Raw genomic sequence first — 11,201 nt, forward strand, 5'->3', positions numbered from 1 at the left:
GGGACAAGATAATAAAATGTCTTTAGTTTTGTTTAATCAAGGGGTATAGATTGTTGTTTAATCAAGTAGTATAAGATATAATTAACACATTTGCATTATTTAATACAATTCACTAATTTCAATAACATATTGAACATTATGTACCTACGCAAATCTACAGTAAAGCGCAAGGAGCAAAGAAGTGGCCCTCCTTTCAAAAGTAAGCAAACCTTGGCATTTCACTACAAATCGTTTATCTTTTGGTTTTCTTTCTCAAATTGGGTTCCTTAATTTCTCTCTGAATAATTCAAATTTTTTTTTTTTGATGCATTGATTGATTGGGAATTCGGTTTTCACCGTCCATTGCTACAATATCATGGAGAATATCATGAAAGAACAAAAAATTGTTCTGTGATATTCTAATATTACTTTACACATTACATTTTGGACTTGAACAGAAGTTCAAAACATTTGAAATCTGTCACCCCTCTGTCTGCTCATGCCATAATACAGACTATGTCTTCAGCAACTTCACCAACAGTGAAACCAACAAAGGTCAATTTCTAATTTTATATATGATTTCCTATTCGATTCCCTTTTTTTGTATTTTCCTGTACTAACCTTTTTATTTTTTCTCAGAGATTTTTGAAACAAAGTCACACAGTTATACCAGTGTCACTCAATATATAAAGGTATTATGTATTACATCCTTTCTGCTCAAAATTATTAAAATCATGAATCTGTCTTTCAATACCTATATGATCAACTGTACATTTCTTGAAATGCAGAAATTTCAGGAATCTGCAGCTGTTGTAAATGATCGCACTCAAAAAGAATTGCACACATTCATTTATGAATAAAAAAGGTACACATTTTTATTAACTTCATATCAATTAGTTTTACTATGTACTCTCTTCCACTTGATAGACAATTTTATCATTGAAATTGTTATATATAATCATTACATTATCACTTAATTATCATTCAACCATCTGTCTATTTGTCACAGATTACCATATTACTTAAAGACGTTTACAATTCAATAAGAATGACTATACACCACTTAAGCAAAAACTCAACATTCACCATAACCTCAACATTATTGTTCCCTAATTACTCCATAGTCATTCTCAGAGAGCTTAAAAGGTCGAACTTCCTAAATTCATTGCAGATTAAGAGCACCAATTTGTCCATTATTTTTTTTCATAATTAATTTGTATACATTGTATTTTGTTTTCACAGAATACAAAATCAGAAATGAAACAGATTTATCTAATGCAGATAGATGGTAGATCAACTTCTTCATCTCAAATGTAAGTAATTCTTTCTTAATAAACCTCTCCTTCCAAATTTACCTATTTAATCTATATGTCAATTAATCATGATACCTTTTCCTTCATATTATTCTTTAAATGAACCTTACTTTCCTAAACCCAAACACCAACCTCTTTACATCAGACTATCATTTTCAACATCTGAGATAGTAGCGTTCATCGAGAGAATAATACGGAGGAAAAGATATAGTAATTGACACATGTATCTTTTTTTTTATTCTTCTTTTCTCAAACAATCTTCTACTTATTATACTTCCTCACACACAATATTATTGTTTCTGCATCTGTTATCATACTTCTTCAACTACAAATGTCAGCGAAGTCCACTACAAAAGAAATGTTCAGAGATAAGTAATCCAGCTTCTTAAATATCAAAAACTTCCTTTCTCTTCTTCTTTTACAGCAAATCCAACTTTGTTTAATTCATTTTGTTCTTCTTCTTTTTCCATCTTCATTCTCACAGAATACAAAATCACAGATCCGTTACATTTAACTTCGTCGCCTCAAAGATAAGTCATTCTTCCTTAATTAACCTCTCTTTCCAACATCAATATGCACATTTAAATTCTGCTAATTTCAATATATCACACAATATATTTCTACTTTTCTAAATTGTTAGTTTTCTAAATTTTCTAAATTAATAGACTTAATTCTTTTTCATGAGTGTTTTCGAAGAGTTAAACACGAGCAACAGAGAGACAAAAACAGAGAGAAACAAAGAGAGAGACAGTGTAAAAAGCAGATAAAGAAGATGCACAGTTTTTTTCTTTAACTAGAAAAACTTCCACAGAGATTAAGGAACGTGAATCTAGAAAGTGGCAGTACTCCAGAACTTTTGCCTTTTAAATTTCCCTCTTTCGACCACATATGAGCCTCATGTATTCATCTAAAATTGAAATCGGATTATATACTTCTCTTTTCTAGCTACTCAAAATTAGAAATCCATAAGCACTTACAGTATTACCATTACAGTTTTGGGTGCTAAACAATTGCTTTCATATTACAAAATATACTAACCTCTGTACATATAACCTGTATCCAAAATTTGAAATATTACAGTTTTCCTTTTATCTCATACTGCATATTATTTTTGTTTCATAACCCTTACTCCAGTCAATTGACAGCTTACCTATTATTTAATATTTAATCTTTACAGGTCCTATTATATCCTACAGATAAGAACTTACCCATCCACGTCAGCCATCAATATTCACTGGCTACCTTGGATGGATAGATTCTTGGCTCTAGCAGATACTACAATTTATGACAAATTCTCACCTCTACGAGCTACTACAATTGATGAGAACCATAAAAAAATTAAATTGCATCAATAAACAAATGATGAAATTAGGAAGCAAGTTAGTGGTAGTGGAGATGAGAAGACGAAATTATAGAATGCGATAGAGGTGATCCTTGATCCACAATTACCTCCGTCCCATTCTGTAATTTCTTCTTCTCATCTCCACCACCATTAATTTGCTCCCTCATTTCATCAGTTCCTTACTGATGTAATTTACTTTTTTTATTCTTCTCATCAATAGTCCTATCTCCTACTGTGGAGAACCAATCCATCCAAGCCAGCCAGTAAACTTTAGCTAGAGTTATAATTAATTCTACCAAAATTTTACTGGCTACGTTTGGATGAATTGCTTCTCGACAGTAGCAGATAGAACTATTGATTTTCACGAACAACTACTCTAATTGAGTGTCCATTCTGTGATCCATTTCTAAATACAGAAGGTACATGATTTTTTCAACTTAATCCACAAACTAAATTTTAAGTATCCTCTATTTAAATCAATAATATCTATTTATTGACAATTCTTAGTTCACGGTTCAGTATCTTCTGTAATATTCGGGAAGCCTCCATTAGCATCAAGAATCACTGTTATCTAACCCAAAAGTCAGTAATCAAAATCACCAACTGCTACACCCTTCTTTCGCGATCATTTTTGTTTTAGTCTGACGGTGGTGTTTTTTAGAATACAAAGCAATTACAAGTTTGTAGAAGAACCAGAGTCCAGAGTTTGTTCTCATCATCATCAACTTCGATCCGCTCTGATTCAATAGAAGAAGAAGTCGAAGCAGCTTTATATGATAGTGGAGTCTGCGAGATTCAGATCGGTGGAGAGAAGAGCATTTCATATCAAAGGTATTGTTTCCCAGATTTCTATGTTTATATTTCATTAAACATCACACATGTTTCATTTCTTTCCAATTGGACATACATATCTTCCCTTTTACTTTCACAATTAGTAAGTTCTTTCTTTTTTTCCTTTTTCTCTTTTCAAAGTTCACTAATTTATTTAGTATATCTCAAAATAAATGCCCATTTATTTGAATCTGACATTCTTTATATATATTCACCAATTATAATTTACTTTTCTGAATTTTGTATTAGGATATTCAACAAACGAAGCAATCAAATTAGGCGACAAGTTCATACTGACGGCAATGAGGAAAATAAATTACAAAATGGGATGAATGTAATTGTTCATCTAAATGAACATAGCTTGGAGGAACATAGGGTGTTTCAACCCATGCTTGAAAACAAGCTGCTGAAATGTCGAAATATTGCACATTCCATTGAAACACCCTATCTTCCTCCAAGTTATCATCATTTAGATCAACAATTACCTCCCTCGCATTCTCTAATTTCTTTTCCTCATTACCGCCACCAATCACTTGCTCCCTAATCATACTACCATTTATGTACATAATAAAGCCACTAAAATCTATAAATGTGAGTATGCTATACAATACATAAATTTCACTGCCCTTTTGTACTCTTATAAATTCTCAAATGTTATTACATTTATCGTATAATTTCACACTTTTTAATAATCGATTGAAACTTTAGATTGTTTGTTTTTGTGGTTTAATTCAAAATTTCTTTCAGGTCTTAAAATACTCTAGAATGGTTTTCTCCATTGTCCGCAGAGAAAAGAAGAGTCCGAATTGGACCTAGGCTTTTCAGCGACCAATGGCTCATTTTGAGTTTGGAATCAGGTGTCTAACAGTCTCTCTTTTCTTCTGTTTTTCAAGGTGCCTCAAACATTATAATTGCTAAAAAAAAAATTAACAAAACTTATCTCTGCTCCAATGAAAAACAAATTTATTCTTACTTTCTAAAATTGGTAACTTTTAAAGCTATGATATTGGTATATCACCAGTTTGTCCAGTAATTTTAATTCATTTATTATTATCTAAAATGACAGTCTGATCTTAAATTGGTATCCTTTTCTTGCAGTTGGCTACCATTTGATACAACACAACAATTCCTCTGCAATACATTCATACAGAATTCAGCAAAAGGAAGCTGCTCTTCTATATATTACCAAATTAAAGGTACTATCTTTTCAAACTTTTATTCATTTACATATTTTCTAATAATGTGTTTTTTTAATATCTTCTACAATCTGATTTACATCTCCTTTATTCCTCCACTTTGATTCAGACACACAGATATCAGTTGTCATTGCCACATGGATCCAATTTAATCCAGTAATTCTCTCCCCTTGCCGCTTCTCGCCTCCATTCTTACATGTTTTTGATTATCTTTGAATTACGTACTTTCGGTATCCATGTTTTAGGAATGTTCCAATTTGCCATTCCAATGGTTCATTGAGAGAGGTTGAAGGTGAGACTTCAAATTTGCCTTTTAATTGACATTCAAAATTTTATAAATTCGTACTTGGAAAGTTGGTGAGTTGGGATAAAATTGGGAAAAAAGCAATGCCATTAATTTACAGATGAAAGTTGGGTTTTGTAACATCAAGAGCGCCAAATGATTTCATCTCTGCTGCATATATTTAAACCAATTATTTGTCATTTCTCATAAGAGTAATAATTTGGTGCATTCAATTCTATATTTAAATCAATTTGGTATCCCTTAACAGGTTCAAAAATTCAAGATTCTACTGATATGCATATTTCTGCGTTATACTATCTGGATATAAAAGATGTCGATTTGATGTCCATTTTCTACCAGTTTTATTTGCATATGTATTAAGTGTTAAGGGTATAATAGGTATTAGATAGGAGTGGTTATTTTAGAATAGTATAAAAGTCTTCACTCTGTAATATTCATCATCAGTTGAGTAAAAATGTAGCCCTCACAAGTTTTTCTTGCTTTCTCTTCTCTCTTTACCTTTCTTCTTCAATGTTTCTCTGTATTGCTTTCATGGTATCAGGAGCTCAGGTCGATCGGTGACCTAGATGTTCTTGCTTCCTCTATCCTTTGCTTTCGCGTTATCAGTTTCCTTCAATTTTTATTTTCCCCAATTCCAAACCCTAACCCCCAAATTCACTTTCTCCCTCTGCCATGGATCCTTGCTCGATGCTTGTGCTAATCGGCTCCCTATTTCTCTCTGATCGGAGAGAGCTTCTTCGTTATGTCATGATACGATTTCAGTACTTCTGGAGTGAAACTCAAACCGAGAATGCAAAACGTCGTCGCCTACTCCTGTGCCTCAACTCGCATCGGAACCTCTGCAATATAATCATCGCAGCCTCCACTGGAATTTGAGTGTGGACTCATCTCGATCGTTTGGTACAATCACAGAGATTTTGGTAATTTCTTTCCGATTGGCATCTCTCTTTTCTGCTCTTGAGCTATTGTCTATCATGGAATCTCTGTACTTGGTTGTTATGTCCAGTTTTCATCCGTCCATGTTGAAAGTATAGTTGAATGAGTTGAATTTTGAAGAAGAAGCATTTGTGATATTTTCAAGAAGAATTGGTGGAATCTCTTTTCTGTTGAATTAGATGAATTTCGAAGAAGAATTAGTTGTATATATTTGACGAAGAAGAATTGATTGAATGTTGAAAGAAGAAGTGAATCATTTTTTTTGAAGAAGAATTATTGGATTTTGAACAAGTAGAATATTTAGTTGTAAATATTTGTGAAAGAAGGAGTGAATTTTGAAGAAGATGAATGGATTGAATTTTAAAGAAGTAGATGAATTAGTTGTATATAGTTTGAACAAGAAGAATTGAATGATTTGAAGAAGAAGAATTGGTTGAATTTTGAAGAAGTAGATGAATTAGTTGTATATAGTTTGAAGAAGAAGAATTGAATGCAGTTTGAAGAAGCATATTTAAGTGATTGTTAAAAGAAGAAGTTTTAGTTGAATAGAAGAAGTTTTTCTTTTCCTTTTTAATGGGATGGTTATGGTTCTGGATATGATTTTGGTGTTGGTTCTGGTTTTAGGACTTATGGAGGTGGAAGGAAGTTTAGTGAGGTGGATAAAGAAGATATCAGAGAATAATGTGGCAGAGTATTATCAACAACAGATTAAAATGATTGAGTTCCATCAGGAGGTCCTGGTTTGAGTCTCCATGCTTCCAGTGTCCATGATTTGAGAGTATTCTTTTCTCAATACCCAGTTGAAGTGCTGAAAACAAAGCCATTCCGTAGTCACAAGGATCATGAACAGAGAATGGAAACTTCTATGGGTACTCTTGTTTGTTTGATCACAACCTTGTTTGCCACTGATTTCTAAGGCTGTCAAGGACATTAAACCAGCTTTGGAAAAGCACCTTATCCTCTCCACTATTCTTATGACTATTGGAATTGCAATTATTTGCTGGGGTGCTCTGCCATCATCCTTCACAATCTACAATTTTGGAGTTCAGGAAGTTGTAAAGAACTGGCAATTGTTCTTGTGTGTATCTGTTGGTCTTGGGCTGGACTACCATTGGGTTCGTCACTGCATATCATACTAGCAATTGATGCAGCCCCATGCAAGATGTTGCTGATTTCTGTAGGTTAGGTGCTGCCACCAATGTTTTGTTTGGGCTTGCTCTAAGATACAAGTCAATCATCATTCCAATTCTTGCCATTCAGATGCTTCTTGACAGTTGCAAAAGATGTTTTTGGTCAATTCTGATGAAGAGGGGAATATATTCTGCTACATATGGATTCAAAGAAAATCTCTTGGCCTTTTGGTCTCTATGTGAATGAAGAGCAACCATACGGCAACCAGCTTACGTGTAGCATATTTGAAGCTCGTTTCTTGTGCTGCTGGGGTTTTATTTGATGCTTTGATAGATTAGTAGGGTTTTTCTTTGTTCCAACCATTATGCTTGGGTGCGATAGCCAAGCATATGGTTGAGGGGGGATGTTAAGGGTATAATAGGTATTAGATAGGAGTGGTTATTTTAGAATAGTATAAAAGTCTTCACTCTGTAATATTCATCATCAGTTGAGTAAAAATGTAGCCCTCACAAGTTTTTCTTGCTTTCTCTTCTCTCTTTACCTTTCTTCTTCAATGTTTCTCTGTATTGCTTTCATTAAGAATTTAGTTTCAGCTATAATTAATTCAATTTATTTGAGGAAAATCAATCACTGCAGCTCAAACATCCTTGATTATAGCAATTTTATTTGTATGAGCGCAAATTTGTTTTAACGGTATATTTTTCTGTGGTGAACATAATTGTGGATGTGGTTAAAGTTGTGTGATACATGCTATATTAAGGGGCCAACATTGTTACTTTGTGTTAATATAGTTGCACTGTTTTAGTTAATCTGTTCATAACTCTCAGTTTCTCTGAATGTGGTCATTATAATCATATATATCTATATCACTATATATATATATGAGTATCAATAGATATACAAAAAGTGAAGTACACACAAAGGGATGGGAATTATAGCCAGCCAACGTGAGAAAGATAGATGGAATATCACCAACAACTTCACATTGACAACACCTCAATTGTGGAAATCAAATAAGCAAATAAAGTTGGCTATCATTTGTGGAAAATTGTTGGCATCAGAGTAATTTACTGTTGTCAATGGTTGAAGCTCTTTATGATACTTAAATTCAATAACCAGCTGAATTCCAAAAACCCACCTTTGTTTTTGTTTTTGGACTTCAAAACCTATTGGTCATATTTGAATTCCAGAAACCCACCTTTCTTTCTGTTTTTGGTCTTCATAATCAATTGAATATAATACTTTTTGATAATAGTTCAATTCCAGAAACCAGCGTTTGTTTCTGTTTTTAGTCTCCAACCATATTGCTGCCAAACAGTTTGGTCTCCAATGGAGGCCCTTCAAAACTGCAGTCCAATTAAACATGAAGAAATATCCTGTCATGTTTACAGAGAATCTTTCTAGCCACTTAAAATTTGAAATCAATAACCAATTTACCAAATTCAGATAAAATCAGATTTCAATTCTAGCTTTTTGATTCGGCTCATAATTGCCGTTGCAACATTTTTAATATTGATTGTTAATGATCCTTGGATTGTCACTTAAATTCAACTTTTCATTGATAGTTAAAAATCATCTAATTCAAATCAACACTACAATATATATATATATATATATATATATTTTTTTTTTTCCCCTCTTGATCTTCATGTTCTATATTGGCTTCACTACCATGTACTTTTACTTGACACAATGCATTGATAAAAATGTGAACACTAGGAATATTGTTTTATGCTATTGTGGAAAATACTCAGTATTTGGTTGTCAACATTAATTACAGATGTATAACAGTAAATGATTGAAAAAGCTGACAAGTACAGTCCTTTATTTCTCTTTCCTCAAATATGTCCTGGCTCATTCTTGCAAGTCAAACTATACTAATGCACTGTAGACTGCCTTCATCCTGGATTATATCTGATAGCCTGAGTATTGCTGAGTCAAATAATTTCGATGCTTGAAATGAAGCTGACTGCAGATGAGAATAGCTTATCATCAACATTTTATCCGTGACTTTTATTGTCATGATACTCACTTCTTAGATATGTTCACAATCCTGATAAAACCGTTAAATTTCTCCTACTGTTTATAGTTAGTTTTGAAGTTGAAAATCAATGCGAAGATTTAGTTTGTGCCCTGCAAATAATACTTTTGACTCCTCAACCAAGTAGATGTTATAATTTCTATGAATTTATGCATGCAAATCTAATGATGTCTTTCCATCTTCCCTTGGTTGCAGTATCAATTTCTGTCTACTCCAACAATGATGTTTTACTGCATGTTCAGTCTCAAACTGAGAAAAGGTGTTGATAATTTCATCAAAGGTTGCTTGAATAGTATCATCCACACCACCATCAGAGCTGCCAATTAAAGGTGTTGACATATTTTCTTCTCGACGTCTTACTGCTACAACACAGTACCATTGCACAAATTACCCAACTTACTCATGCTGATGGTATGACACAAATCTTTGCATGTGTTTGCTGCATAACGTTACTATATGTCGATCGTCTTTGAGTCAGTTTCATTTGAGAGCTATAGACAACATAAAGGAGTATTACTGTTATGTTGAAGACAAATTAGATAAAGGACAATAAAAGCAAAAAAGGAATAGGTAAAAGAAAGCAAAAAGTAATGAAATTTGTTAGCTCATTTCATTGCATATTTGGTCTATAGGATGGGTTCTGTTTTCTAACATACAAGTGGACTTCTGTTCAATCTCAGTTTCTTTAATCACGTGGTCTACATTTTCCTGCTCATTTTAACATTTGCGGTTCACTGCACATTCAAAAATCTATGTTCTTATACCTCTTTGTTTTGTAGCCAATTCCTACATCATTGCGTCTTACTGCTACAACAGAATACCATTGCACAAATTACCCAACTTACTCATGCTGATGGTATGACACAAATCTTTTCATGTGTTTGCTGCATAACGTTACTATACAGTTCCCAGATGAAGCTTATTTGATGCAGTAAAATAATTAAATGAACGGATTGAATACTCTCAGGTTGTTGGTGCTTTCATAATCTCCTAATTTTTGCATTAAGATTTATAAAAATGTAAACCATGTTCCTTGCTAAAGCCTTGGTAAATTTCAGAGTATAGGAGCTTGCTACTGGATTTGTAGAGTCATACTGCACTTTCACTTGACCAATTTATATGACATGATTACTTACGTGTAATTGATACATTTTGTGACAATGCTGATAATTGATTTGATGTGGTCTTTCAGCTGTTAGAATAAAAGATATCCCTTTTATAAGATATCCCTTTTAAATTTGGGAACTTTAGGAAGGAAACCAGACAATTCAAACCCCAGTTGCACTTTATTAGAGACCAAATATGGAAAGGTATTCCCTTTTGAATTCCTTTTTCACAAACTGCTCTTTTACCATTCTTACCTTCCACTCGATCGCTTTTTCTTGGTTGTTCAAATCATTTCCATATTTGGTCTCAACTACCCTGTTCTTTCTACTTTTTTTTTTTTCTTTTTCTCTTTTCTAAGTCAATAACAATTGCATCTCTTCACTGCATTATCACACATTTCAACACAATCAGATCCGTTTTTTTTTGCCCAATGTCCCGCGCAAAGGTATTCCTCATTTTGCAGTTACCTCTTGAAATTAGCTGGTTGTATCTATCGTTTGATTTCGATTTCTTTTCGATTTCTTTTTTATACAGTAAAAAATTCATTACATCAGGACCAAATTCCAAGACAGCCAACACTCAAAAAACAAAAAACACCAACATTCCGTGTTGTTCACCTAAGTAACCTCTATCTGCCTTCTTCCTATTCATGTAAGTTTCTATATTTCATTAAACATCGCACATATTTCAGTTCTTTCCAGTTGCACGTGCATGTCTTCCCTTTAACTTTCACAATTAGTAACTTCTTTCTTTTTTATCTTTTTTTCTTTTTAAAGTTCGCTGATTAATTTCACTGTATCTCAAAATAAATGCCCATTTACCTCAATGTGACATTTTTTATATATATTCACCAATAATAATTTACTTTTCTGGATTTTGTATTAGGACTTTCAACAGACGAAGCAATCAAATTAGGCAACAAGTTAATGGTGGCGGGAATGAGGAAGAGAAATTAGAAAATGGGATGGACGTAATTGTTAATCTCAATGAAGATGGCTTGGAGGAACATAGGGTTGGAACA

The 11,201-nt window shown here is 33.1% G+C and overlaps 1 protein-coding gene across 10 annotated transcripts; it reads left to right on the forward strand.

Moving 5' to 3' along the window:
* The first annotated feature begins 1,572 nt into the window (after positions 1–1,572).
* On the forward strand, positions 1,573–11,194 carry LOC133721222 (uncharacterized). Of its 10 annotated transcripts, none has more exons than XR_009852111.1 (10): positions 1,573–3,053; positions 3,142–3,216; positions 3,296–3,465; positions 4,213–4,322; positions 4,564–4,661; positions 4,771–4,953; positions 9,269–9,484; positions 9,853–9,929; positions 10,715–10,831; positions 11,066–11,194. XR_009852111.1 is itself a non-coding variant. In XM_062147772.1 (8 exons), exons 2-7 carry the CDS (start codon positions 3,408–3,410, stop codon positions 9,337–9,339), a joined length of 390 nt encoding a protein of 129 aa, XP_062003756.1. In that variant the 5' UTR covers positions 1,573–3,216; positions 3,296–3,407; the 3' UTR covers positions 9,340–9,484; positions 9,853–9,929. The 10 variants fall into 10 exon arrangements, 3 of the variants coding, with proteins under 3 accessions (XP_062003756.1, XP_062003757.1, XP_062003758.1); XR_009852110.1 differs by having other exon boundaries at positions 3,154–3,216; XR_009852108.1 differs by adding an exon at positions 3,715–4,056 and having other exon boundaries at positions 1,573–3,465.
* Positions 11,195–11,201: the final 7 nt, after the last annotated feature.

This window comes from Rosa rugosa, chromosome 7 (assembly GCF_958449725.1).
Source record: "Rosa rugosa chromosome 7, drRosRugo1.1, whole genome shotgun sequence".
Classification (NCBI taxonomy): Eukaryota; Viridiplantae; Streptophyta; class Magnoliopsida; order Rosales; family Rosaceae; genus Rosa; species Rosa rugosa.